The sequence below is a fragment of the Patiria miniata genome, unplaced genomic scaffold, assembly GCF_015706575.1.
Source record: "Patiria miniata isolate m_02_andy unplaced genomic scaffold, ASM1570657v1 HiC_scaffold_5, whole genome shotgun sequence".
NCBI lineage: Eukaryota > Metazoa > Echinodermata > Asteroidea > Valvatida > Asterinidae > Patiria > Patiria miniata.
In genome coordinates, this window is record NW_024037072.1 from 33,659,819 (window position 1) to 33,687,774 (window position 27,956).

At 39.9% G+C, this 27,956-nt stretch overlaps 1 protein-coding gene and 1 long non-coding RNA gene across 7 annotated transcripts; one reads left to right on the forward strand and one right to left on the reverse strand.

The window, feature by feature from the left end:
* Positions 1-3,310: 3,310 nt before the first annotated feature.
* Positions 3,311-15,464, reverse strand: LOC119741888. Of its 5 annotated transcripts, none has more exons than XM_038217825.1 (10): positions 15,315-15,464; positions 12,523-12,693; positions 10,777-10,836; positions 9,367-9,477; positions 8,438-8,543; positions 7,216-7,297; positions 6,098-6,266; positions 5,803-5,868; positions 4,750-4,860; positions 3,311-3,449 (listed from the first exon to the last, which is right to left on the reverse strand). In XM_038217825.1, exons 2-10 carry the CDS (start codon positions 12,662-12,664, stop codon positions 3,346-3,348), a joined length of 951 nt encoding a protein of 316 aa, XP_038073753.1. In that variant the 5' UTR covers positions 12,665-12,693; positions 15,315-15,464; the 3' UTR covers positions 3,311-3,345. The 5 variants fall into 5 exon arrangements, with proteins under 5 accessions (XP_038073753.1, XP_038073755.1, XP_038073751.1 ...); XM_038217827.1 differs by having other exon boundaries at positions 7,228-7,297; positions 15,288-15,464; XM_038217823.1 differs by having other exon boundaries at positions 15,288-15,464.
* A 549-nt stretch (positions 15,465-16,013) lies between these two features.
* On the forward strand, positions 16,014-27,881 carry LOC119741741. Of its 2 annotated transcripts, none has more exons than XR_005272770.1 (12): positions 16,014-16,511; positions 18,064-18,232; positions 19,119-19,415; positions 19,685-19,774; positions 21,805-22,078; positions 22,930-23,199; positions 23,462-23,668; positions 23,954-24,262; positions 24,982-25,014; positions 26,435-26,470; positions 26,955-26,984; positions 27,428-27,881. It is a non-coding gene; the product is annotated as an uncharacterized LOC119741741 (long non-coding RNA). The 2 variants fall into 2 exon arrangements; XR_005272771.1 differs by having other exon boundaries at positions 23,462-23,609.
* Positions 27,882-27,956: the final 75 nt, after the last annotated feature.

Genomic DNA, 27,956 nt, shown 5'->3' on the forward strand with positions numbered 1-27,956 from the left:
ATTGAGATGATGATGCCACATTCTTTCCCAGCAGTTTCTGTGTGAGCCAGGTGGAAACGACATCCCCTTGTTCCCATACATAGGCATTTGTGTAAAAAATAAGCAAGACTTCAAAACATCCGGGCTCTTTTGTGTTCAAAATCAGCAAGTTTAATTGCATTCCTTTATGTCAGACAGAGGGTCACCATTGGTGACTCACCAATAAGGTTTCACTGTTTTTGGTTTCACTTCAATATAAATCAACAGTGAATTTAACAATCCTGTTTTTGAGTGTGTGAAAACTATGAATCCTCACAGGGCCAAATTATCATTTTCTTGTCTCAATTTTGTATTGTGATTTTTTATTGAAGTGCATTGAAAAAAATCCTTTGGGTGGAGGTAAGAATATTTCAACTAATGTTATTCTTTGAAGGAATGATTATCTTTAACACATCTCTATTTCCTACAAAACTACGACTTGACATACAAGATCATTTCCTCCTTTTGATCATGAGGCACGATTTTGTCAATATAACTCTCTTATTTCCAAAACTCAGTCAATTGACTGATTGGTTAAAAATCGCCTACATTTTTTGATTTTGCCTAAACGGAAATTATCCGGAGTCCCTTAGAATGGAATCTGTATACTGTGTTCACAGAGGCAAAATTTCAAACTTTCCAAGCCACTTCCTTGGGTATTACTGAAGCGTTTGATTTGTTGTTGCATATTTGCATTGACATGTAAAATGTTTATAGTTTGCGTCAATTTGTGTAATAAACACCACTGCCTGGTGCTACCAGAAAAAATGTAAATTTCTTGTACATTGTGTGTACTTCTAAGTTCTTGCTGTACATTCTGTCACCAAAAGAAAAAATGTACGAGTCTAACTTTACTCTAGCCTTTAGTCAAGTCCCATGCGCTTACCCGGACACGTAACGCACCCCGGATGCTGACACGTAAAAAGACTAGCACGAGCGGCGAAGCCGCAAGGGCCTTTACCATCTCGTGGAACTAATCACTTATTCATTTATTCACGTAATATAAATCAAGCAATATAAACCAATCATCTAACGGTGGTTTGCGGTTACCAGGCGCGCGTGCTGTCTGGCGCCAGACAACGGCTGATTTACGTTAGTAATTCTGCATTTTCATTTGTCAATTCACAACGGGTAATGCATTATGTATGTCTACCAAATCGGTAGACAAATGAAAAGAAAAACATAAGTGTTCTCAACGAGATGGTAAAGGCCCTCGCGGCTTCGCCGCTCGTGCTAGTCTTTTTACGTGCCAGCATCCGGGGTGCGTTACGTGTCCGGATGGTCTGGGTATAGGCGCGTGGGACTTGACTAAAGGCTAACTTTACTCAGATGCATCGTTTCGATATGAAAATGTGTTTTGGCTTTTAAAACAGAAGTTAAAGGGATATACAACATTTGCTTTGGCTGTAATTTTCAGAAATGGATGGATTGGGGGGGGGGGTAGTATTTTATAGCAAATATTGTTACACTGACTTATTTGAAGTTTTGTGCTCTTAGATGCTGGAAAACCAAGAAAAACAATTGTGTTCCTGAAGTCTTGTTCCCTGACCCCACTTCAGATTTATAGACGTCGGGGAATTTTGTAAGGTCAGGGAATCAGTCTAGCTGGCTTGTACCCATGCGTTGGAAATTGATACAAAAATACCACTTTCTTGAAAATGTCAGCACACCATGTGCCGTGATTTTACAGGATGCTTTAGACTGTCAATCACTAACAGTCCAGTAAGGCATTTCATAATAATTTGGTAGTTTTTTTTGTTGATGTTTGCAAATGTTGTATATTCCCTTTAAGTAAGTAATTCCTTAGTTCGGGCAATAATGGACAGAGATGCTTATTTTATACAAACATTATAAATATAACATATGCTAGATCTTTACAAAACACAGTAAATTTTTTGATAGAATCTAAGGATTTTTTTTATAAAGCTATTGTTTGGCTTTCTTGGTTAAAGGGAATAAACAACATTTGCAAACATCGAAAAACAAAAAAAACAAAATTTTACGAAAAACCTTACTAGGATGTTAGTAAATGACAGTCTAAAGCATCCTGTAAAATTATGGCACCTGGTGTGAAGTCATTTTCAAGAAAAGTGGTATTTTTGTGTAAATTCCCAACGGTGGTCAGCCGACCATTGTTGGAAAAACCCAACTATTTTTCAACTACTGCTCCACTTTACCCTTTTTTTCCTGTCCAAATTTTGTTTGCTATTGGCTACATGTTCATGAACGGGTGCAGGCCATCTAGACTGGTTCCCTTACCTTACAATTTTCCTGCATCTATAAATTGATCCATTTCATCTTTAGTGGAGTCAGGGAACCAGACTACTTGAACACTTTTGTTTTTCTTGGTTTTTCCAGCATTTTCGAACACAAAACTTCAAACATGTCAGTGTAGCAATATTTGATTTATTATACTAACCCCTCAAATAGTTCATTTCTGAAAATTACAGTAAAAGCCAATGATGTACATTCCCTTTAAATGTGCAGACAGTCAAACTGAACATTGATTTATAATATAAAAAAAATTAATTGAACAAAGAAATTGACTCGAGCAAGCTCTGAACCTTCACAAAATTTGCAATAAAAAAGCCGCATCCTCTTTAGAATAATCCCCGTTTTTCTATTTGCCGCCTTGCCGGGTTTGCAGTATAGCTAATGTTGCTAGCATCACGACTTTGGGCGTGATCCCTGGCTACATGGCATATACAGGTTTATGGCTTTTGACTAGCGCCCCTTGAACAAAGATATTTACAAAATGGGGAACTGCCAATTCAAATTTGGATAGCTCAGTTGGAAGAGCACCGGAACGGCAATCCGGAGGTCGCAGGTTCAAACCCTGCTCCGGTCAATTTCTTTATTCAACTTTGAAAAATTATTCTTTTAAAAAAAATATAATTGGCTCCCTGCTGTACAATGCAATACAGACAGCTGTGGGTAACCAGCCATGCAACCACCACCAGAGGACTGGGGCCAATTTCACAGCGCTGCTTTGCACAAAAATTTGCTTAGCACCAAAAAAGACTGGCTTATAAAAGCAGGTTACCATCCAAAACTCCAGGTAATGTATATTGCTCGTGATTAGGATTCAGCTGTTGTTTGCTTAGCATGAAAATCACATGGAGTTTTGTAAGCTGGTAACCTGCTTTTATAAGCCAGTCTTTTTTTGTACTAAGCACATTTTTGAGCTTAGCAGCGCCGTGAAATTGGGCCCTGGTGACTAGATTAACCTCTTTAACCCTCTTCAGCCAGTGAGGGTTCAATGAAAATTACTTGAACCTTGTTTGACAAAGTGTTCTTGATTGGACTTGACATATTTCAGTGTCAGTTTTACTGGAAGAATTCCTTGAGAATGACTACATATTCCTGGTCCTTGTAGTCCTTGACGGTAACTGAAGTTCCATCGTGAGCGCCGCTAATCATAGCAGAGATTCCTGGAACAGATCAACGGAAACAGAGGATGCATCAATGTCAGCTCTGCATAGATTGGCCAGCGACCTTTCCTGTGCAGAGTGAGTAAAAAAAAAAAATAGAAACCCAAATGTCGGAACCATTGTTTTAGTGAAGTTCTGCATGTAGCACTTTCAAAATCTAGGATATGAAAGCCCAATTCATAAGCTTTCTTTCAGAACAAGAATCATTCAAATCACTCATGTACTTTTCAAGTTATGGAGTTTTAAACACAACCGCCATTTTCAGGTTCTGTTCACGGATCACAAAAAAGTTCATGTTCTTTCAGCAAAACAAAAACAAATCACATAAGGATGTGTGTGAATTGTTTTCGTTTTGCTGAAACAACACACACCTTTTTTGTGATCCGTGGACAGAACTTTAAAACGGTGGTTGTGTTTAAAACTCGGTAACTTGAAAAGTACATGAGTGGTTTGAATGATTCTTGTACTAAAAAGAAAGCTTATGAATTGGGCTTTCATATCCTAGATTTTGAAAGTGCTACATGCAGAACTTCACGAAAACAATGGTCCCGACATTTAGGTTTAGTTTTTTTTTTACTCACCCTGTATTGGCTTGATGGCTACCAAATCCGTAACCGTTTTCACAAACTGACACGAACACATTGTGTGCTTTCAGTTCGTGAAAACTGCGTATTCAATAAATTCGGTTTCACAAACTGACACGTGGGTGTGTGCATGCACTTCGTACACTGACGCGTAATAGAATAATTTTGGTTTTCACGAACTGAAACGTAAGTGTGTGGAGGCAATGCTAGTCAAACACTGTAACCACTGGACCACGGTGCTCCAAGCTTGATGGCTTTGGAAAACTAAGCTTGGAAAATTTAAGTTACTACACCATCATGCTAACCACAATTTTGGGCTGGTTCATTAACCCTAACTCCCTAGGCCTTTTTGCTACGATGTAGCCTCGATCCTGCAAAATCCTCCAATTGGCCTGATGGAAAAATAGCATATAGCCTCAATCCTGCAAATTCCTCCATTAGTTCTTGAATATGGTCCGTGAAGGGGTGACAACTGCCTGAATCCTGCAATATCCTGTGGCAGTGACCTTGACAAAGAGCATCCTACGAAATCAGTGACGCACTCTTGCCACGTAACCTGAATCCTCCAAAGTTGCTCCGCTTTGGCAAAGAGGATTTTGAAGGATTTTGAAGGACTCAGGGCGGTTATAGGGTTAAATCACCTGTGTGGCTGTTAACATAAGGGTATTAAGATAAAGACACCATATTGGTTGGGAAGTACCTCTGGAATCACTTACTGTTGTTCACTTCTGACCGGAAAAGACACAGAATCCGTTTGCCCATTTCAACTGCCTGGCCGATCTCATATCCCACGCCGGTCGACACCTGGGTCACCTCTGCAACTACATCTGTATCAAAAATACATGTGTAATCAAATGTGACGATAAACCTTGTTGTAACCATGAATCCGAAATCAATATTATTCTGATCTCACTCAAGATGCGCATGATGCATTCCGCCTGTCTGAATTTTAAAAAAAATAACAGTAAAAAATGTGATGCTTTAGGCCAAAAATAAAAAGTCTCCGGTTTCTGGTATGCGCCCACGTCGCCGTAGCCATGCGCGTCGGCAAAATGAAAAAGTTTTTTTTTTAAATAAAAGATGATGTCTCAAAACCGCCAAACTCACTGGTTTGACTGGAATCCTGCTGCTGCACAATTTTAACGTGTTTTTAGATGGGGTTATGATCGAGAATAAGCTTTATGTGGCCTCTCTGGACTCCCATATATTTGCGCACTTAGTTTAGTCGGGCACCATTTGCAGTCATCAGCCGTCATTTGAAGCAAAAAAGACAGGTAAAAAAAAAAAAGCCGCGTCGCCGCACCACTTTTCGGGCAAGCTCCATACAAGAAACCGGAGACCTTTTTTTTTTTGGCCTTATATACCTTAAAAACATTTATCCCAAAATTGCCCATGCCAAATATTATCAAAAAGCTTTATATTATGAAAAGTTTCATTGCTGTACCCGCTGCTACATCAGATTCGAACTAGTCATCCGACCGATCCCGCAAGCTCGCTGGTCGAGTGGTAAGATGTCTGCACAAGAAAGCAGGAGGTTGTGGGTTCGAGTCCAACCCGACTGATTTTTTTGAGAGAGATCTGTAAAACTCCAGTGCTTTCAAACACTCAAAACAGCACAAACTCTAAATCAAAAGTAACCACCCCTCTTCCATGATGCCCACAGACAACAAATAAAATATCTAATATGAGGGACAGTACCTTAAGAGCACTTTTGGCTACTTCAAACCCACTTTGTGTCATGACACTTTAATATTAAGACTCCCACGCACCTGTGGATGAACGCAGCCAATTCATATCCATCTCGTGGATTTTTACATCTGTCACGATTTTTCCATCTGAAACATGAAATTAAAAGCAAATAATGGGGCAAAAAAGCTAGGTGAGTTTCAAGTGAGCTGTAGCTAAGACATTCAGTCCTCAGAGAAGGAAAGTGTACTTTCATTGTCAAATTTTGTACCAAATAACTGAACAGTGCAACTCTGCAGTGACAAGACTAGGGTATCTCTCAACTGTAACTGGGATAAGAAATTGATTCATTTGACAGCAGAAAAATACACCACTTACCGACGGCGATGATCGGATCTTCTCGAGCCACGTTCTCGGTCAGCACCGGCCCGTATTTACTCTTCATCTCTTCAACTATCTGTTTGTACAGACTTGCATCTTGTCGGCCGCCTGTGATACTACCACAGAAGTAGATCTTTCTCTCAGTGGAGGAGCCGTTGTCTGTGTCCTGTGCAACAAGCGTGGTGCAAAATTTTAAAATAATTTATTAGATTTTTTAGACGGTGGCTCGTAGAAGCTGTGCAAGTCTCTTTCCGTGGCTGAGAAGGGGGGGGGGGGCATTTTACGATGGGAGTTTTTTCCCCAGTTCCTTGGCAAGAGTTAAAAAAATACTGCAAGTTAAACTTGCGCGATCCCCCTCGCATGCTGGCAGTATTTATAGTCGGTTAGTAAGCACACTTTTCACTGTGACTTTTCATATGACAACACTTTTCAGTTGACCTAACCAAAAACAATGACCTCAGTTGACCCCTAGATGACCTTTGACCTCAAATGTCTCAAGTCATCTGAAGTCTTCCTACCCAAAGATTAGTGTCTCCAGGTTTGGTTGAGATTGAAGTCTGACTTTTCATATGACAGCACTAAACATTTAACGTAACCAAAATGGAACACACATACTGGAATTTGTATCCTTGTGGAGTCATTTCAATGTTCTCCTGTACTAAAGTTTTCGAGTTTGAAAGTGTACTTTCAAAATGCTCCTATTTTAATCAGAAATTAATTTTCTGGGCTGAAATTCGGAATAGATATCCCTTTAATACATAAAATACTTCAATTTGTGACGCATCAACACACCTTGGAAATTTCTAGTTTTTGAGTAAAATCCATATATCTATTTCGTGATAACCTTGTGGAGACGTAGTCACCTATAGAAATTGATCTGTGGAGACGTATACAATCTTTCGTTCCCTATTGTGCACATGTCTCCACAGGGTACCGTGTACCAGATCACACGGACACACAGAAGGAATACACTATCGCAATATCCCCCTTTCTTGGCTAAAAAGCCAGGGGGATAAAACAGAGCATGAGCAGACTGATGTGTCAGTTCATTCTCAATTTTATGTACATTGGAAGATTAGACGATAATACTCCCAAGAGGCAAGCAATACATTGACCAATTTCACTACCTTTGCTCCTTCTTCTTCACCCGTCTTCCTCTTCTTCACTGCCACAGCTTCGTCGGTATCTTCCTTGGATCTTAAATGTCAATGAACATGGAGTGAAAACACTAATGTTATGTAATGAAATGCGAGTTTTCAATGCCAAATGGTCGTATCTCGCTTAAAATAACCTGGATGTACACACAAAGTCAATGGACGGCGCGATACGTGAGATATGACCTTGTTACACTGAGTGTATTTGCGCGAAATACAAATTTGTTGCAGAATAGAGTTACGACCTTGTTGCACTGACGCGACGACATGTACTTTCCAATGCAACACACATTATTGAGAATTTGTTTTCCTGCTTGATTGCTCCATGACATTTTGCCTGGACTTTAAGTGTTATTGCATACTGAAATCAGGGGGGGAAAAAATCAGGGAGTCGGTTTGGCGCAGTGATTACTTTCCTCCACTATGGCCTGGGTTCGATTCCTGCCTGGACCACATGTGGATTGGATTTTCAGTCCCTGCCTGATTCCGTGGGTTTTCCCCAGAATATTCTTCTGGGCTTTTCCTCCCACCTCCAAAACTGTAATTCTTCTCACTGTCTCCTCTCTACAGGTCTCTACAGGTTTCTTCAGGCTTGCGAGCTACAATGACTAGGGCACTTTTGGGGAATCCTCGGTTTTACGACCAGAAAGCAATAAACTGAAATAAATAAAAACGAATGGCATGAGATGCAAACAGTAATAAATTAACCCTCGGAGTCGAGTGACCCAAAAAAATCACACCATGAAACCACGTGGAGAATTTTATCACCACACTGTTTCTAGGTCAATGACTCTCTCATGCACAAGATATAGGCAGGTCACATGGCCTTTGTGTGGGCCAGGATTGTTTACGACCTTTCTGAGCTCTGGGCGGCACGAGGGCTTGACACAGAGAGATCGGCGGCACAAAGGGGATGGCCACTAAGATATCCAATTACTGCACAAAGGCATCAGGCGCCTCTTTGGGCTGCTGTCTTTCAACACTCCTTACTCTGCAGTGGTTAGGGTCTGCCAATGGGAGTCTACAGGCTTGTGGTGTATTTCAGGGGTGAGGATTACATGGAATCTTGACCTTATTGGCGCATTGAAAAAAAGTTATGACCATATTTGGAAAATTTGGAGAATGTTATCACCACGTGGCCACACCGAGGGTTAAATAGAGCTTAAAGTTTGGAGGGACTCACAATTGATCAAAGAAGTCCTTGAGTATGTCTGGGTACTCTTCTTCCTTGTAATGCTTGACGGCAAATGACGTTGAATTGTCAGCTCCCTGCACCAACCCCGACATCACTGCAATACAATCATGCATTGTGTTATCATTTTGCTTTTCTGACTGAGACTCGGCTAAGATCTGGGCCCAATTTCACGGCGCTGCTAAGCACAAAAATGTACTTAGCACAAAAAAAAGTCTGGCTTATAAAAGTAGGTTATCAGTCAAAACTCCATGTGATTTTCATGCTAAGCAAACAACAGCTGAATACTAATCACGAGCAATATACATCACGTGGAGTTTTGGCTGATAACCTGCTTATATAAGCCAGACTTTTTTTGTGCTAAGTAAATTTTGTGCTTAGCAGCGCCGTGAAATTGGCCCTTGATCATGAAACACAACTGGTCATTATAATGATAATGCATGTCAATTGATGTTAAGTCTAACATCAAACTACCAGTAACATGACATCTGAAAATCACTTGGTAAGTGGACAATATGAAATTTTTTGTCATAGCAACGGTACATCCAACACTTCTCAAACCATTTATATTAAATCAATCGGTCCCAAAAACATATATCTTGGCTAAGACATCATTGTTTTCTGGCAAAAAAAACGTTGAAATAATTGGAATGTTCCAATTTTAGTCCTTCGCGGCAGCCATCTTGGACGCCATCTTGATTATTTAAAATTGCCCAAGGGTGTCCGGTCCACACCACCCTAGATCTCATTAGATACACCCCGAAGATGAATAATCAGCAGAGAAAAAAATATATATCAGAGAAAAAGGGGTCACTCCCCTTGGCTGCCGCACTATCAATCATAATCTTGAGGAAAACACTTTGCATTTGAAACATTTCTAGCAGTTTCAAATCATTTCTGCGTTTTATAGGAACACTCACATTTGCCAGACTCTGGCCTGAATAGACAGAGAATCTTCTTTCCCATTGCGTTTGCCCTGCCGAGCTCATATCCTACACCCATGGATGGCTGAGTGACTTCCGCAACAACGGCTGTGATGGAGATATAAACATGGATCACTAGTAAGATGGAATTTTTGGGTCGGGGTGATATAAATCAAAATAGGTTTTGCCCTTCACAATAAAATTCCATCTTATAATAGTTTATGCGGTACCCGCTGCTATGTACATCAGATTCGAACCGGCCAACTGATCCTGTTAGCTCGGTCGTCGAGTGGAAAGACATCTGCACTAGAAAGCAGGAGGTCGTGAGTTCGAGTCCCACCCGAGTGATTTTTTCCAACTTTCACTCGGGAGGTAACACACTGAGTATACAGTGTTCAAACGTCGGTGAAAGGCAAAACCTAATTTGATTGATCACTAGTGTCATTCAACGAGCTACTTTTCTGTGACAGTGTTGGAGGACTCAAGTCCAGGACTCGGACTAGTCAGCAACGAGTCCCAATTTCTGTGACTCCGACTCGACTTGACTCAAAACTAGGACTCAGACTCGACCTAAGTGACTCAAGACTCGGACTCGACCCAAGTAACTGGACTACAACACTGAATTAAGAACACTCGTTCTGACTTCTAACAGCCTTCGGAATATCATGTGTTGGTAGGCAAACGCTTGAACGTTCCACTTGGAACAGCATCCATTTTAATTTGGCACACTGACTCGTCCTGCAGGTAACAGCCGGAAAAACACTACGTGTTCCAAAGCCAAGACTTTGAATATTTCACTGGGATTTACCATGCGTTATATTTGGAACACTTGTTCAAATGAGAAACAACCTCGAAACAAATACCATCCATTACAATTTTGAATGAAAACTACCTATTCCTGCAGGGACAGGGAACACTCCCCTTTCCAAGTAGTCTGATTATCACCCGTTATCCACAGAGCCCAGTCTCCTGTATAACGTCTGATATATCTAAGCATGCATGCATGACGTCATTTCATTCCGAAATCAGGACTAAGACTGTGATTGGTCAATTTTGATGCCATGTTTTTGTAATACATCCTGCACAAAAATGCTACTCATCGTGGGCGTGATGTTTACACGCGTGGGGTGCTCGAGTTACGCGCGTGTAGAAGGCGCCTGCTGATTGGTCAGTTTCTTGAGGTCATACGCAGTCTGGTTGCATAATTAATCACAGAATCTGTTTCCGTATAATAGACCATGGTCTATTACATAGACTACTTTCCCAAAGGGAGGAGCATGGAAACACCAAGGGAACACTTTGTTCATTTCACCGAGAATAAGTTGGACCTCTTGCTGGTGTTTCCAGGTGTTCCAAATGAAAATGTATTTTCACTGCAGTGACTTCGTAACATGCCGCTTGACTTACCATCAGACTCCTTGAGCCAATCGATATCCCTGTCGTGAATTCCCTTATCATCCAAGTTCTCTAGAAAAGAAAAAAAATGCACAACAGTTAACATTCAACATGCCTTTACTTGACAAACATTTGTATCTATAACAAGAAACTAAAGTGTAATGAAACAGGTCTTAAAAATAAAGAGTAGTCAAAGAAGACAACATTTTCATACCAAAATTTGTCCCAAAGTCGCTTGCATCCATTTACCATCTGTTTACCAGTAAGTGGGGGCGTATTCGACTGAGGGCAGAATTTGACCGCTCGTTATTAAAAACAATCCTTGTGGCCGACTAGGGTTGATGCTAAATGTACATCTATGCTGCAATCATATCAAGTACACAGTCATGACACAAGTGTTATGGTTAAAGGGACTCTAGGTCCTGGAACAGCCCAATTGGGCTACAAAACACGCTTTCAACGAGATGATGTTAATCGGAAATAACATTTGAAAGTAGGATATAAACATCCACACAACTATTCTTTCAAAACTGGGCGTTTTTGTGTTATTCCTGTATTATGCGTGCGAGAACGAATTTCGGGGTCCACGTTTGCGACCCCATCAATTCGAGCTGTTTGGGTGCTAGTTGCAATTTCATCCGTAAAGTGTTCGCCTTTTGCGGACGTTGAAGAAACCACTTTTTTGCATTGGTGATTGGTCACCGCTGTTCCCGAGACACACAACGTGTATATCGTGCAATGAGAACAACACGAAAAATGCATTCGTACTCCGTCATGTCCGATGCAAACAAGCGGGTTTTGTTTTCTTTTCTCGGGAACGGTAAGACATTAGGTTGGTTTCCTTTCAACCAGATGTTTGAAATAGGCTAAGTAAACAATCCAAAACATAAAATTTTCAGGGATTTCAGGACCTATAGAAGTGCCCCTTTAAGTTGTCACTCTCTCATTTACACTAGGCAGTGCCAGTTTTTCTTATATGGTAAAAAACTCCCCCTTTTACCGTCGTTGTTTAAATCATATATGGAATACACTGACATCATTTACTTAGTGCCCTGTTATTGAGAGGATGCTGTTAAGCTGCCCTAAGGTCGAACTTGCGACGACACAGATCACATTAAGATGACATTAAGAGATCGGAAGCAGTCGGAGCTAAAAAAATATCAAGTCGCAAGAGCAGGAACATTTCAACTTCTACGATGTGTTCCCAACAGGCAGGAATCAGTCACAGTCGACCTGGGTTAATTTACGACGTTGTGCGCGCATCAAAATCATCCTTTTTCATTGTGTAGCCAATCAGCACACTGTGTCGAGATAATAAATAATAATATCTAATTCTTGTAATTAGCATCCAAATCCGTCAAAATTGACGCTCAAGACGCTTCACAGAAAATAAAAACGAACCAGTTAAAACTTAAGAACGAACTAAAACTTATACAAAGAAAAACCTTTAAAAAACTAGGTGAACAATTGAAATAAGTTGTCTAAAACAGGCAGGTTAAAACGGACAGACACAGTAAAGCAACAGCGAGATGACCACGATAAAGAGATGCCGCTTGTTCCAAGAGAATCACACGATTTCTCCGTTTTGTAACATGAGCATTACTTTTTTGCTTGATGCCGATGGTTCTGTCGCAGTGCAAACAAATCGCAGGTCGACCTGAGGCCGACTTTAGTCTCTTGACCAACCTAGGGGAAAAACATCAGCTAGCTATACTAGTTTTTCTGTAATACATGTAGGAATCGCTTCCAACTTCATACCATTCTTGTCCAATTCACCATCCCCGACATGCTCCGTCAAGACTGTGCCATAGCCGCTCAACGTCTTGATGATCTTAGCGTAGAGTCCCACGTCTTGCCGGCCTCCCCTGATGCTACCACAGAAATAGATCTTCCGACTCATGGCTCTCGCTGATTCAACTTTGTAAGGCTCTGAATTCATAGAGAGAAGAAAGCACAGGACATCCCTTTTAAGTTGTTGAGTTGTTATCCAAGCGTGAATGACCAAGATCTTGCATTTTATTATCTATGTGCAGTGTGATATACATGCACGCAGTTGTAAGTTTATACGTGCAAGTTGCAACACCGCCGAGTGCTGCCAATTTTTAAAATGTACTAACAGAATTGAGAATTTAGTTTAGTGCTGATACCTCCAAACTGCAGCAACAGTAACAACTATACTATAGTTGGGTATGCCCTAGCCCTGTAAATGTTGCTCAAATACTGGACTGCCTCCATATAATGAGCCACACTACTGCCGTGATAGCAAAGATGAGGAAAAGTTTTTTCAGTATGGAAGATAGTTACCTGGTTAATAACCAGGAAAAATCAAAACGTCAAATGTACATGACCTGTGACCCCAAGAAAAATACTGCAATCATTTATGGACAAACTCTATGCAAATTTCGTCTGAAAATTATAGGATAAGTCAAAGACATAGAAATGGCTCGGCCCAAAACCATGCCCATAGCCATGGTCCATGCCTATACCCGTAAACATGGCCATATGTAGTCCGAAAATTTGGGACTCTCAATACTGTGTATGAGAGTCCCAAAACTTAAGGTATTGAAAACATGCAAAACAAGAAAATACTGACTGGCACCTAAAACAACCAGTCCAAGACAGCTTCAGTAACTGCATCAATCAACCATGCCAAAAGAATTTAAGAAACATGTGGCATGAAGCGGGAACTAGTCTCAATTTACTACACATTGCTCCATAGGCAAGCCACCAGACTATTGACACTGAATGAAGAGGTCAGTCTTTTCAAATAGTTGTACCATGGATGGACATGTACCAGTCTAGTATTTAGCCCCATTTTGAAATCACTTGACTTCCCTCTCATGTGCAAAATATTGAAGAAAAGTCTCCTTTAAAAATTGAATTGAGTCTGCAAACTTGGTAGGTGGAATACTGAGAACATTTTCTTTGCCCCAGTGGAATTTTTGGAGAAATTTGCAGGCTAATCTGTGAGTAAAGTGGGCCTGATTTAGTTTTGCACGTTTCAGAGCACTCCAGAGCCCTGTCTGGGCCATATGTTACGGGTCTACACCACGCCCACACAACCTGGCCTTTTTACTGGACCCATTATTAAACACCGCGCAGCACCATGCTTTGCACTCGACCAACATTGCAGATGTGCAAGACAAACCACCTCCTCCATGCGTGTATTATTAGCATATTTGAGGTATGGCGAACACAATAGAGGGCGCTGTTTGATTTGGGTAAAGTCTTTTTCATTTACCCAATGCCCAAACCAAATAGCGTCCTCCTATTGGTCAGCCATATCTAGTAATAGACCCTTCTATAGGCCCTCGTTTGTAAACATTGAGCGCCAATTTTGTATGGGCTGCCAAGATGCTGTGGTTGGCAACATACATTTCCAAAAAAAGTCCTAATAACACCCTCATTACATACGAAAAAGGCATGTTTAGGAAGTATTTTGTTGCGTTTGTTGATAATTTGGTATTTTTAACAATCTACAATCAAATAATATTTTTGTAATCGACATATTTAGTACTAGTACTAGGCCAATATTCTTCATTTTTGCAGTGTTAGTCCATCCATGGAGGAAGGAATAGTCTATTCCTTCCTCCATATGGTCCATCGAGCTATAAAAATGATATTGGCTTTATAGCTCCATGGTTGGATTGGCAACCCGTGGTTGGCAAAATGTTGACTTCAAGACAACTTGACTTTTCTGGACAACTTGACTTTTCTATCGAGTTGGCACAAAATTACCGTGACAAGTTGGCACACAATTAACGGTCTATATGCCCCGCACTGGAGTAGACTCCAAAGTACAGCATGTACAGGGTCTAACCATGGCGTTAACATTACTTCTCCAGTGCGGGGCCATAGACAACAGACTAATGAACTGGGCTAGCAACCGGCATACAAAATGTACACACAGATACTCATGCATGACACCTTTTTACGCTTTTTATAGGCCTACCATAGCCCCATATAAATGTGGCCAATGGACTACCTATTTACGGAGGTATTGGCCACATTTATGGGGCTAGGCCTACGTTACAGTACGTACCATTAGTTTAGTCCAAGTAGGACTCTACAACAAATCGCTTCTTTTTTAACATTTGGACATGGTCGGGCGACTATCGCCCAACCATGTCCAAATGTTAAAAAAGGCGATGCGTAGAGTCCTACTACTCGGACTACATTAGTTACAGTACGAATAGGAAAGATTCCCATATACGAAGTTCACTCAACACCCTGTGTGCAAACCCATGAGATTGGGCTGAAAAATTCTAAGTGTTTTCTAAGAAAATGCTTGCATTTTCTCACTGCTCAAATTGACTTTGATGACATGAAATTGCTATCTGGGGGCTTGTTAGTCAATACAGAGGAAAATTAGTGAACTTCGTATATGGAAATCTTTTAGATGAATATGACTGAGCATGTCAGCTGGAGTTACTCAAGCTAGAAATCTTTCCGGAAATACATCTCATTATCAAGTGATATCCAGGTATGGATTTCCTAACTTATGAGTATGACATATACCTTACTTAGAAAGGTCACAGGTGGCTCTTTACGATTTTTTAGGTTCTTGATTCACGAGCAACCAACCACGAACACCTGCTGGACACCGGCCACCCACAAAAAAAAACAGCTGAAAATTTCCCGCGAACCTTATCTTATCCCCCGCACACACGTTCCCGCTGGTGTTTGAAACAAGATTGAGGGCGCTGTACATTTTATAACAAATGGTGCACGAAATGGGGGGTTCTCAGTCGGTAGGTGTTTTCAGTAGTGCTACTGAACCCTACACAACTGGTATCCTGTCATAACCTAAAATACGTACACCACTGAATAATCTGTGAACTACGAATGCCCATTAGCGCCACTGCAAGTATATATGTTACAGATTATGTAATTCGTTATTACGGATTATTAATTCGTTATTACGGATTAATAATTCGTTATTACGAATTAAGTCTGATGTTCTCACACGTGGAGAGCACGTGACCAGGGGCCTATGTATATCGCCGCTAGGCGGCGCTATATCTTTGCATACAACGTTTGCACTCCTGTGCCATACATGCCGAGTAATGACTCAGAACGTATGAGTAATTCGTAATAACGAATTATAATCCGTAATAACGAATTAATAATCCGTAATAACGAATTAATAATCCGTTATAACGAATTAAATAATCCGTAATAACGAATTAATAATCCGTAATAATGAATTAATAATCCGTTATAACGAATTAATAATGGATTACAGATAATCATGTACGCCTTAACTTTACATTGTATATAGTGCGCCCTCTATTGACCTGAGATGTAAATAATCCCGAATAAAGTACTAGTGTGTGTGTAAGATATTTGTATCTGACTCTTTATTTGAAAATGTCTCTCACCCAAAAGAGACGTTACAATATGTTTGGATCAGCGCTATCGCTATCTCTGTCAATTTGTTTCCCCCAACACACACTATATACCGTCACTATATGAGTATGAGGAACTCGCACTACATAGACTGTATGGGGATTCAAGTAAATTTTCGCTTGTATCCCCGCCCTGCAAACAGCCGGGGAATGGCTGACCCCTATGTTTTGCGTGTGTGCAATCATGATGGCGGTTAACCTGATCATGTTGGAACCATTGTGCGACGAAAACTGTCCTGAGATTGAGAGCCCATCTGAAACCAAAACATTATGATGCGTGTAAAGCTCTATATCGCCATTATCGACAGTCACGAAGTAAAGAAAGTGATGACTTTTACGGTAAGTCCTTATTTTTTACGGTATACATATATGACATACATGTACATGTACATGTACATGTACGTGAACAGGTGAAGTGTACTTAGGAATTAAGGGAAGACAGCAGAAAATGTAGGCAGACAACATCGAGGATCAGGAGGACCACTGTGCACAACTTCTTTGAACAGCAGCTAGAATACCGAAACAAATGGCTGTGTGACAAATGCCATCACGTCGCCCCTACGGCCGTAACGCTATGGGACGGAAGGAAGGAAGTATACTTGTGTGTCGTTTGTGAGGAATAAAAATACATAGGCCTAAAGGCAATGAAGGGGGTAGGCCTCAACCTCGTCCCCAGGGTGTCGAGCAGTACGCGCCCACCACTACCTGCTCTCTCACCCTGGTATTGGATCATTTGCATGTGCAAGATTTTTGCACACGTATGCAAATGAGAAACAGTCTGGTGCCTGGATATGCGTTACACATTAGCGTTTGTTTTTGTATGCGGTGTCTGGGGTAAAAACAGAGTCAATTCGTAGCAGCGCGAGCACGGCGTGAGTTACGAAAAACACGATTTTTGAAATCAAACTGTTACGATCTTATCGAGACAATATGCAGTATCATATTTCATATTAATATGAGCAAATTGGAAAGGAAATTAGTATTTTCGAGAAGGCGTGGACGAATGATCGCGAAAACACGTACTGCACGTTGTGAATATATAGCACCAAGTACACGATAAAAATCCATTACTAGCCAATTGCGGTATCCAACCAGGATACAGGAAGAAAGTTTCCTATCCAGGGTTTACTATTGGAAACGCGGTTGGAAATAAAGTAAGCACTGGGGACGAGGTTGGGTAGGCCTATCTTCGACCACATAAGGAAAACTGACACATGCCTATTTTAATGACAATGTGTTTAATAGGATGTGTTTAATAGGAAGAGGCGTAAATCATACATGTCGCCACTACATTTTAAGTTAAATGGAATGGAGTTTGGCCGCCACCATGCATTTAAGTTTTACGTAGTGCATACAAAAAATATTATATAAAATATAGGCCATGGTATATTACATTAATGTGATGATTTTAGAGGCTTCTCGCGAGAAAATAGTGTCAAATCTTGGGGGAAAAAGATTGTGGAAAAGTGACCATATAGTGTCTGTACCGCTGTATCCTATATCTGTGACATGTACGTTTCTGTAAGTGTTTTGTTATCCAGTAATTTAGGGATAATTTTGCAGTGAGTTATTCCAAAAAAGACTGCTTTGAAAGTATCTTCCACTGTGAATTTAAATTGACAAAACCAGCTCCAATTTCGATTTCCCGAAAATAACTGTTAGCATAGGAAAGCTTTGTGGCTAACAATACACAGGAACTGTGAGCCACATGTATGAGGCTATTATGTAGTTAAAGGACAGATTATTCATTTGTTTCAGTAGAAACTAATCACATGTGTTGGATTGTGTTCTGTTTATACTTAAAAGTGGAGAGGGAAACCAGATAACCATGATAAAGGACAATGTTCGATGATAATCCTCCTTTTTTTCTTCTTCATATTTGAACTTCAAGGAACTGCTTCTTATCACAGAATGCTATTAGTTCCACTCTGGATAAACTCAACAAGGAGCTCCGCCACTCCTTTGGACTCCAGGGTCAAGGATCTGGTGGATTGATCCATGTCCTAACATCAGAGCAAGTGAATGTTTTTTTTCCTCCAGGAAATAGAGCATTATTCAAGGTAAGTGTATCAAGTATACAATACTTCTTGACTACATATAACTATCCGAGATCGTACATACATTTTTACGCTGAAACGTGAAGGTGTGCATGGTTTAAATTGACGTGTTTTTTAACCATTCTTCTGTGTGATCGAATTAAAGAGAGCAATTTTAATGATATGTACAAACTTAAGACGGGGACTATAGGATCGAGATATAGGTTTCATACAGTACGTGTGACCCGCTATCATGGTACTCACGCTTATTATTACCATACAGTGGTAATGAATTAATAATAAATCTGTAAAAAAAAACCAGATGATGTTTTACATTTTCCCCATTATAACTTCCAGTTTGATGAAGTCACGATCCTGAAACATGTAATCATTTGGGGTTGTCCACAGAATATTTATGGGAAATTTATTTATTTGTTGACGAATGAGTGTTAAAGTTAAAAAGGTTTAGGTGAACATGTCATCATGCATGCTGTATATTGCTCTCTTTGTGTTTGGTGTCCCAATGAATAAGCGTTTCATCATTTTGTTTGATCATAGTGAAATGCTTCCGTTTTCGAATTACATTCAAGTTGTATTGCATTTAGCGTAGGTCAAACAGCTTTGTGTTTGTGAATTCAAAAATAAATACTGCTGTAGGCAATGCCTAACTGCTCACAAAACAATAATAATTCAAACTAATATTTCCAAATTTGTATCTGAAATCGTTATTCCAACAACGGTCTTAATACCGTGATCACGTGGTTCCCGATTGCCCAGTAACGAAGATTAATTCCTACCAGTATAAAACGGTGAGCAAGTCGTACCCGATCGCCGAATCAGTTGTCTTGAAACTATGTGTGATGTTGATTTAATGTCCTTCAATAAAATCAAACAAATTTTTTAACAAAAGGCGATGCTCCGAGGAAGACACCTCAGCCCATCCCTTGCGGCAACCTCAATCGGGAAGCAAAAAGGGACAGAAAATGGGTGTTAGCACCAAATGTGCAGCTGGATGGGGATGGTTCTGTCATTCGACAGGATCAACAGACGTTTGTCTGGGTGGACCAAATTTTGCCCAAGGGGGAAAAACAGCTGAAGATTCCAAACAGCTTTGGAGCAGTTGATCCCGACCAAATGCTGCATGACATCTACAATTCACTGGCCAACGCACTCCATGAGAATGCGATGTCGGCATTCTTCGTAATAGGTATGTCATTGCTTAATCAATTTTAAAAAACCCAGATTCTTAATGATCACCATTGTTCTTCTTTCCCCCTTTTCGTTGTATGATACTGAAACCGACGGCTTGTCAACATTGCAAATGGAGTTCAAGCTGTTTTTTATTTTATTTTGGACGTCCCTATCTGAACCAATGATCCTTGACGAAATGGAGGACGTTCATAAAAGCTGTTGCAGATTCAAATTTTATTATCTGCATAATAATCCTGTTCTTCCATTATTCTTTTGATAACCCAGGATGCGCATGTCTCGCCATGCACTATGAAGCAATGCTTCAAGTGTTCAAATGCTGTCCTGTTCCAATTGTCATTGGGGATCTGAACACAGGTAAAGGAATTGCAACAATTACTTGATATTTGCGGGAAACATCAGTTGATAACGGGGGGAAGAGGTTGTTGGAGTATACAAACTGACATGAGGTTAATCACTTTACATTTCAACTACTGTTGACGATATTGATGAATTCCAAATCAATTATACAGCAATACCCAGCAATTATACTTACCAGGGTTTTCTTCCAAGAAGTCAGTACCGACCACAAAGCATTCCAGCTAATAATTGTGTCATCTAGCTTGTGTGTAAGTTAAGAAAATTACTTTTTATGGTGTTGTCAGTGGCTTAATTGTCGATTTAAAATAATTTGGAGTGGGCGCGGATATACCAAGTGGTTTCCGGAGTGTGAATCGCTTACACCAGATTTAAAGTGGGTCCGGAGTGGGGCCCGGTTTGAACCCAGGTTCGTTCTTGATCAACCGAAGTGGGAGCCAGTTTGCCCAAAGGATTTCAGCACTGAAAGACTGGTATATCTGGTTGTCAATATGTTCGTGGTGCGGGCGAAACGAGAGCAACAGTTCTTTTGAATTCAGACCATGAATTGATATGTGAAAAAACAAACACATTCAAGCTGCAGAAAATCCAATGTTCAGTAGTATTTTATTTTGTTCGTGTCTGAGTGTATAATTGTATCGACTGAACGATGAAATACATTACACGCAGCACGAACTGGTTTCCCGCTCAAGGAATGGGTGGTACCTAAGTAATATGAATATCATTTAAACGAGTATGGGATTGGCTAGTCAGGGAGTATTGTGGTTGGAAAGAGGCCATGTTGATGCCATGCCGAGGCATTTCTTTAATTGCAGCAACTGAATGAAAAGAAATCCAAATAATGGTAACAAAAGGGAACGAGTGATTGGTAATTATAAGCACAGCAATATGGCAAAATTAAGAACAAGCCGAAATATCAATGAATACAAGAACTGTAAAAGAAACAATACTTAAAATTACCGAAAGCAATCAATAATAAAACCAGTTCCGTGGTCACTTTAATGAACGTTGTTCACGATTCCGGGTACCTTTTTCAAAAAAAAAAAAAAATCAGGATGGCTTGAACTTGAGGTCCCCATGGAACACGCACTGACCGTCGTTTATATACCGAAAGGTGAAATGGGGGTTGGAAAGTCACCTGTCTTGGCTACTCCTATGGCCCGGTCGTAACATGTCTCCGACATGCAGATTAATCACTCCATATTGCCTTATGCGCTGGATAACTGCAGGCTCGTGGGGTATACTCCAACTGCATGCTGGCCACTGGTAGTGTCTATGGACAACAAAGTACTGCTGGAGTGAGACTTCTATGGTCGAGAAAAAAACAATCTTGGACTGCAAGTTTGGAATACAGAACGGCATGCAGACTCGCATTGGCTCAAAATGAGTCATGAAACTGTAAACGTTCTACCGCGGACGTACGTTGCTATAATGCTTCTTGAATAATTGTCATCACTTCACGTCTCACGGATGTGGTCACTTCATTTAATCTGTGTATTACAGCAATATACGAACTTTCTTATCAAGCCAACAATCTTTAGGTCCTAAATATATCTACGCACTCACCTTTAATTTGGCAATCGAGGATTTCTAATTTACAACAAATTAACGATATTGCAATTAACTCACCGTACTTTGTTAAAATTAAGTTGTAGCTTTTTCTTCTGATCATTAATTACTATGAACATCGACAGGTTTACAGATCACACAAGTTGTAAATAACAATGAAGGACATCGAAACTTATTGTAATGCTGCGCACACGCGCAAAGGCGAACGTGCAAGCCAGTCACTTCTGCTCCAGCCACTAATACTGACTGAAGCAGCAGGCTCTTACCTTCCGCAAATATTAAACGTGTATAAAATGGCAAAGATACGTGTACATTGTATCAGCATAAAAAAAAGTAAAACATGGTTCATTTTCACACACCTACCCACTCTTTACAATAGAAATTGTGACCATTTTGTCACCCTAAGACAATACCTTGCAATTATTGATCATGTGTTGAATTTAAAATTGTGCATTTCATAGGCAAGACCACTGCGTCAAGAATGGCAGCAAGAATTATGGGACAAAGCGGCAGATTGTTTGCCTTCGCAAAGGACCGTTTTCTGCCTCGCCAAACAGCAGGCACTTCTTTTCCACCAATTCTAGACGATGCAGATGCACCAGGTATGGAACACATATTGACCCACTATTTCAACGGTGGGTCAGACGCAACTTGCTCAGCAGAATCCGAACCGCGCACCTGCCCATTAATAACTGCAAATTGGTTTTATCTGGACAGAGTTGCGGGAAATTGCAGGTATTTACATTTTTAAGTTATTAATCCAGGTGTTCATTAATCAACCCAAGACTTAAAGGAAATAAATGACTCTAAGGAAAAAAAATGTTGGAAAAATGTAATTGTTTGAAACAGTGATTGTGGTACTGACGGCTATTGCAAAATATACATCCTACAGTATAAACGCAATAACAAATTACACATCTTGCCATTGGAAAATAATTACCACAATTCTGGAATTCTAAATGTAATGTGGGATATAAAAAGGCTCAATTACGCTGACCAGTAAATGTTTATGATTTTTTACTGCAACTTCTAAGACTATACTGGGAAAATCATTTAGCATTAAACAAGAGACGGGTTCTTCTGTGCACTCTAGTCTAGCTGTGATTATGTATGTGATATGTTGCTGCTGCGTTTTTTGCTTGTTTGTTTTAACTGACCACGCTTTTTGTGTTTGGGTCATTCCCATTTCAAATTTCCAAACAAATAAATGAAATTAAAGACCCCACATTTTGGTTCATATTTAGCGTATTGGCTAATTTCGGCTAAAAGCCGAATTCATAAGGCTTATAATTAGCTCCACCAGACCAACGTTTTTTTGTGGTCGTACATGGAGATATTATGCTCATCTGGAAATTTGAAGCCGAACCTATTTTTCCATATCACCAAAACATGGCAGGCATCTGCACTAAAATAGTTGGTCCGATGGCGCTAAAACTGAAGATTTCGGACTTTCAACCATACACAATGACCCCATAATTATGAACCACAGTGAAGGGGGTGTCAAAGGTTTAATTAATTATTAGTTAACTGGACCCGGAATGATACGTGTTTTTTGTTCATTCATTTTTAATTCTTGTCAAAAAAAGAGCCATGCCCAGAGCGGCCATCATGTTCTTCATAAAGCATGAAAGAAGGGGTTCTGAGGAACAGGCCCGCGCAGAGCTGATGCGCTCTGAAGTGGAGGAAGTGGCCACCCATGCCCTGCCGGTTCTGGTATCGGTTGGCAAGCAACTACAAGACAGCAGAAACTCATTATGACCAAGTACAGAAGTATGATACTGGAGGCTACAAAGTCATCTGAATTGGAGGATCGCCTATTCCTGACATATGCAGTCTTGCTGTTTGTCACGGAATATGTAAATATGCTTGCTGATTATTGATGATTTTATTGATTGCGACCGAAATGTACAATGTTATGTACTAGCACAGGTCTAATAGGCCTAATTCACAGAGGTGCCGTTCAACTGGAACAAGTCAATTTTTAATGCAAAATGCATGTTTTCCATATGTAACTTACATTAAAGGGCATTTGACGTTAAGTCAAAAACGTGATACAATTCGACAGTTTGTGATAATAAGATGTCGTAATATATTCAGGTCATTCTCTATCTTTTGAAGCTCCTGGAGAAGGCCGCTCTGGACAACTTTCCCCCACACAGTGCATATGATCATCTATGTGCTGTGATTGTGCCCCATAGTATCCTTCGTTATCAAGCTGGTCATGCGAGTGCCAGCACCTCACCATCAGCACCACCTTCCACCCATGGTAACGATGAGATATGTGAGGCTATAGTCAAGATTGTCAAAGAGACAGACCTAGGACTGGTATGTAAAGCTTGAATCATGTTAATGTATACAAATGCACAATCTTATACTCCGCCATTTAAGCTTATTGTTTCATATCAAAAAGACAGTGATGCATCCTCTATCCCAAGCAAGCTCGTGTAAGAGGTTTCCTTTTGTTTGTACTTTCAGTTACTTCTTTGCAATGTAGGCCTCAAGTCCAAAAAAAAAAGGGATATTAGAAAGCTAACTACACGTTTTGGTCAATTTTTTTCTTGCATCAATTCATAAGTCATCATGCTTTTCAATGTGCTTGTTATCCTTTAGCTTTTGACTGCTCTAAATCCGTGTGTGGAGCAGAAGTCAGGCGAGTGTGGGATCGCATTCAGTTTTAACTCATTGATGAAGCTGATGGTAGAGATTAATATTTCTGGTCCAGCCAAGCAAGTGTGGCGGAGAAGATTCCAGACTGACCCCAGCATCAAAACCTCCACGCAAGCCTACTTGAACAGCTCTACCAATCACCACAAAATCAGCAGAGGGGTGGTCCATCGTCGACACAGCCTGTCAACAAATCGACAGTTTGGATGTCCTACAAGTGTTTTTCTGAGCAACAGCTAGAACAACTCGAACAAGGTAACGCTTTCAGTAGTTGAAATTGATGCTACTAGTGCATAGCTTATACAACATAATACAGAAGCGATGAGAAAATGATTAATGTTTCTGTGTTCATCATTCAACAAAAGGGTCATGTAGGATATTACATGTAAACTGTAAGAACATGATAGTGCCAAGAGTAGAGTTTGTCCATTTTAATGCACAATGGCAGACACTGTTCCGATATGGTGAAATGTATAATCCAGGCACATATTTCATGTATAATAATAATTAATGGAGTGTGTACATGTGCAGCCCTAGTGTGCAGAACCTTGTCAGCATTTTTGCATACCCGAATTGTTACAACTATCCAATGGTAGAACCATTTCATCCTGATTTATGGCATATCTGACCCGGTCATATTTTAATGCGTTAGGCCCTATACAAACGTGTTAGCCCGTCACTTGAAAGACTCTGGAGCACGTGCTTTATTAACCCATATACAGCAGGGTCAAATGATAATTATACACAATTAATTTCGAAAGTCAAGGAGGGAAATTTTGTTCAAGTATACATGCAGTGAAGTAATGTCACTTGTGTGGCAATGACACTAACAACTTTAAAGTGAAGTCCCTTTTAATTGTTTCTTAAACTTGTGGAAGTTTCCCCATTCTTGTATGCACAGTAGGTAGTTGTCACTCTTGTGTTCCATTCAATAATCGCAATTATTTTATCTATTGTTTTCTATATGATGTTAGTGTTCAAGACTGGAGGCAAGATGTTTCCAAACGGTAGGTTCTTGGTTCTTGGTTGGTTAATCTCCTAAATACTCCGCTTGGGAGTTTATACAGGAGACCAGAAACACGGCGGGAAACCTCTTCTCTTAGCGATAAGTGTCACTGGGTGTTGGATTACTCAACATACGGGACCTACGGCTTTACGTCCCATCCGAAGGACGAAGCAATATCGCTTAAGTACCTTGCTCAAGGGCACAAGTGTCCACCGGGGGGGGGGGGGGGGGGGGCTTGAACCCACGCCACTGTTTTGCCTCTGAAACACCAGAGCATGAGTCGGGTGTTCTTAACCGCTAGGCCATGACATTCCACTATCTAGGTTTATCGCTTGTTATTGATGTAATAATATGTAATGTTTATAAGTTGCTATCATCGGGGCAGTTGAAACACACATTAATGTGAATTGCTTCTTGATTATTACATCTATATGAATCTTCTTCCTTTCTTAAGGGGTTGGGGGTGAAACAAGGTTTCAAATAAGGTTTTGCCCTTCATCGACGTGAATGCAAAACCTGATTTGATTTATATCACCCCGACGCAAAATTCCATATTATAAAAAAATATGAAATGAATTGCTTGTCAACACCTCTGATTTTATTCACAAGGCTTTCATGAGTTTGCTTCGTGTACCAATAGGGTCATGCAATAGACAATCAATGTTATGCATAACTTTGTAAAGGGGAATTTCGGCCTGAAATCCCCAAAATCTTCATATTTTGGATTGTTAACTTATACTATTTTAAAAGATCTAGCGGAAAGAAAACTAACCTAATGGCTTCCCGTTCCCGAAAAAAGACGAAAAAGAAAACCCTGGTCGTACATAGAACACAATGGAGTACGCATGCGTTTTTCGTGTCGTTTTCATTCAGTACACGATACACACTAAATTCCACACAACTCGAATACACAAATATTGTTTCTTCCACGTCCGCCGAAGGCGACCACTAAACGGTTGGAATTAGAACTAGACCAAACACTGCGATATACTGATTTTTCGGGACGAAATTGTGACCCCGAAATTCGTTCTTGCATGGTTCTTGAGAGAATAACACAAAACACCAAGTTTCTAAAGGATGGTTAATTGTGTGTACGTTTATATCCTAATTTTAAATGTGCTTCCATTTAAAATCATATCGATTCAAACGCGTTTTATAGCCAAATTGGGCATATTGCAGGCCGCAGTATCCCTTTTAAATGTATAAGTGTAAGCTTTAAACGTGTAGCTTGAAGATTGATAGTGGTATGACTCTGATTAAGTTGGCAATGTTGAACGAACAGTCATTAAATTAAATATATTAAATTGTAAACACTTGAATTTGAGAAATGGGAAAATTAACATGGTATTGACAGTGTTGCATGCAGGAATGTGCATAAGTTGAACAAGTTTTATTTTTTACCCATATTGTCTTTATTTTAGGATCTGAAACATCTACTGAAGTCGATATAGGCCTATGTAAGTATTGGTAGCAAATCTGCTAATCAAAACACATGTTGTTCGGTTTCATCCAAGTGGCTTAATTCCGTCAACAAATAAAGTCAATCTCAATCAGGAAAAATCAAGTCATCCTTTTCATGCATTGACACACTTCCAAGTCTAACAATTAACATTTTTTTTTATTTGGGCGTGTGCACTAGAAGCTTATGGGTACTAATTACTGCACATAATAACGGGCAGTAATTACCATATAAACATATCGCTGCCTATCTGTCAAAAGGCACAAAGACAATTTGATATTGATTAAGTCCTCGTACAACTCTCAGGACTTATGGAACAATACATGTATTGAAATGGTGTCACATTCATAACGTTTGGATCTTGACGTAAACATTCAGGAGGAATAGGTATTGAGCGTGTTGTATGAATGCTCTTAACAGCCTTGGCTGGTTTGCACTAACTAATAAGCAGTTTTTAGTTTGTTGGTTTGTTTTGTTTTCAGCACAAACAGCTGATGATGAAGTGGATATTGGTGAGTATTGCAGGTATTCTCTTGATCTTATCTGAATATTGGGAATGAGCGGACACACTAAGGTCAGGTATCTTAATCCTTACCCCTGCATAATGTGGCTAGTCTGATGGAGTACATGGCGTACAATAATTTGTCAAAGCAATATGCCTTCCTGGTGAAACAAGATCAACCAGAACAATTATTCGGAAGGCCAAGTGGTCTCACAGTCTCAGTAGGGTAAAAAAGTTAAGTTTGAGTTTAGAGATTCGTTTTTTTCCAATCAAATCCCTAAACTCATGTTTTACCACAATGCAGATGAACTTATTTAAAGATTACAGTTCAGTTTGTTTAAGAATTTTGTCGACATCCTTTAATCAGTTTAATTTGTACAGAAGGAAAGCAATCCAGCTTTCATACATTTTAGAAATCAATCTGATATTGTTTCATTTGATTGTTCTCAACAGCTTCTGCATCAAGTGACATGTCCCGAATGGAAGAAAATGCCTGTGAGTGACTTTTAATAATGTATAAGCGCTTCAGTTGATCTTCAAAAGCAGTATATAAGTAACCGGCATTATTACAACCGCCAAGTAATACATTTTGCTTTGGGAGACACTTTAGTGTTTAAAGTTATACCTTTGGGATACAATGTGGAATTAGGGTAACATTTTAATGTCCCCAGAATGCATCAGCCTCTACTTAGAGGCAAAATTTCCGAGTTGAAATGAAATTCTCTCGACCAACAACGATTTCACAAATGAAGCCGATTTGAAGTAAGGACATAGACATGTGTTTTCCCTTAGTTATAGGTCTTTACTCTGGATACAAAACAGCTAAAATGTATTATAAGTTTTGTTGTTTGTGTAAAATCATTAAGTATATTCCACCATAGTATAGGCCCAGTCTGTTTTGCATTGCCAACAACTTGATACATTAATTTTATCGCCAAAATTTGAACTCTAACTCTCTAACTGAACCATAACTATGCGCGCA

Excerpts from the sequence above, each read along its gene's own strand:
- LOC119741888 (XM_038217825.1), bottom strand. The coding sequence starts at position 12,664 with ATGAGTCGGAAGATCTATTTCTGTGGTAGCATCAGGGGAGGCCGGCAA. Across the intron at positions 9,478-10,776 it reads TTGGCTCAAGGAGTCTGATG|CCGTTGTTGCGGAAGTCACT; the intron begins GTAAGTCAAGCG and ends TCTCCATCACAG. Across the intron at positions 3,450-4,749 it reads CCGGTCAGAAGTGAACAACA|GAATCTCTGCTATGATTAGC; the intron begins GTAAGTGATTCC and ends GATCTGTTCCAG.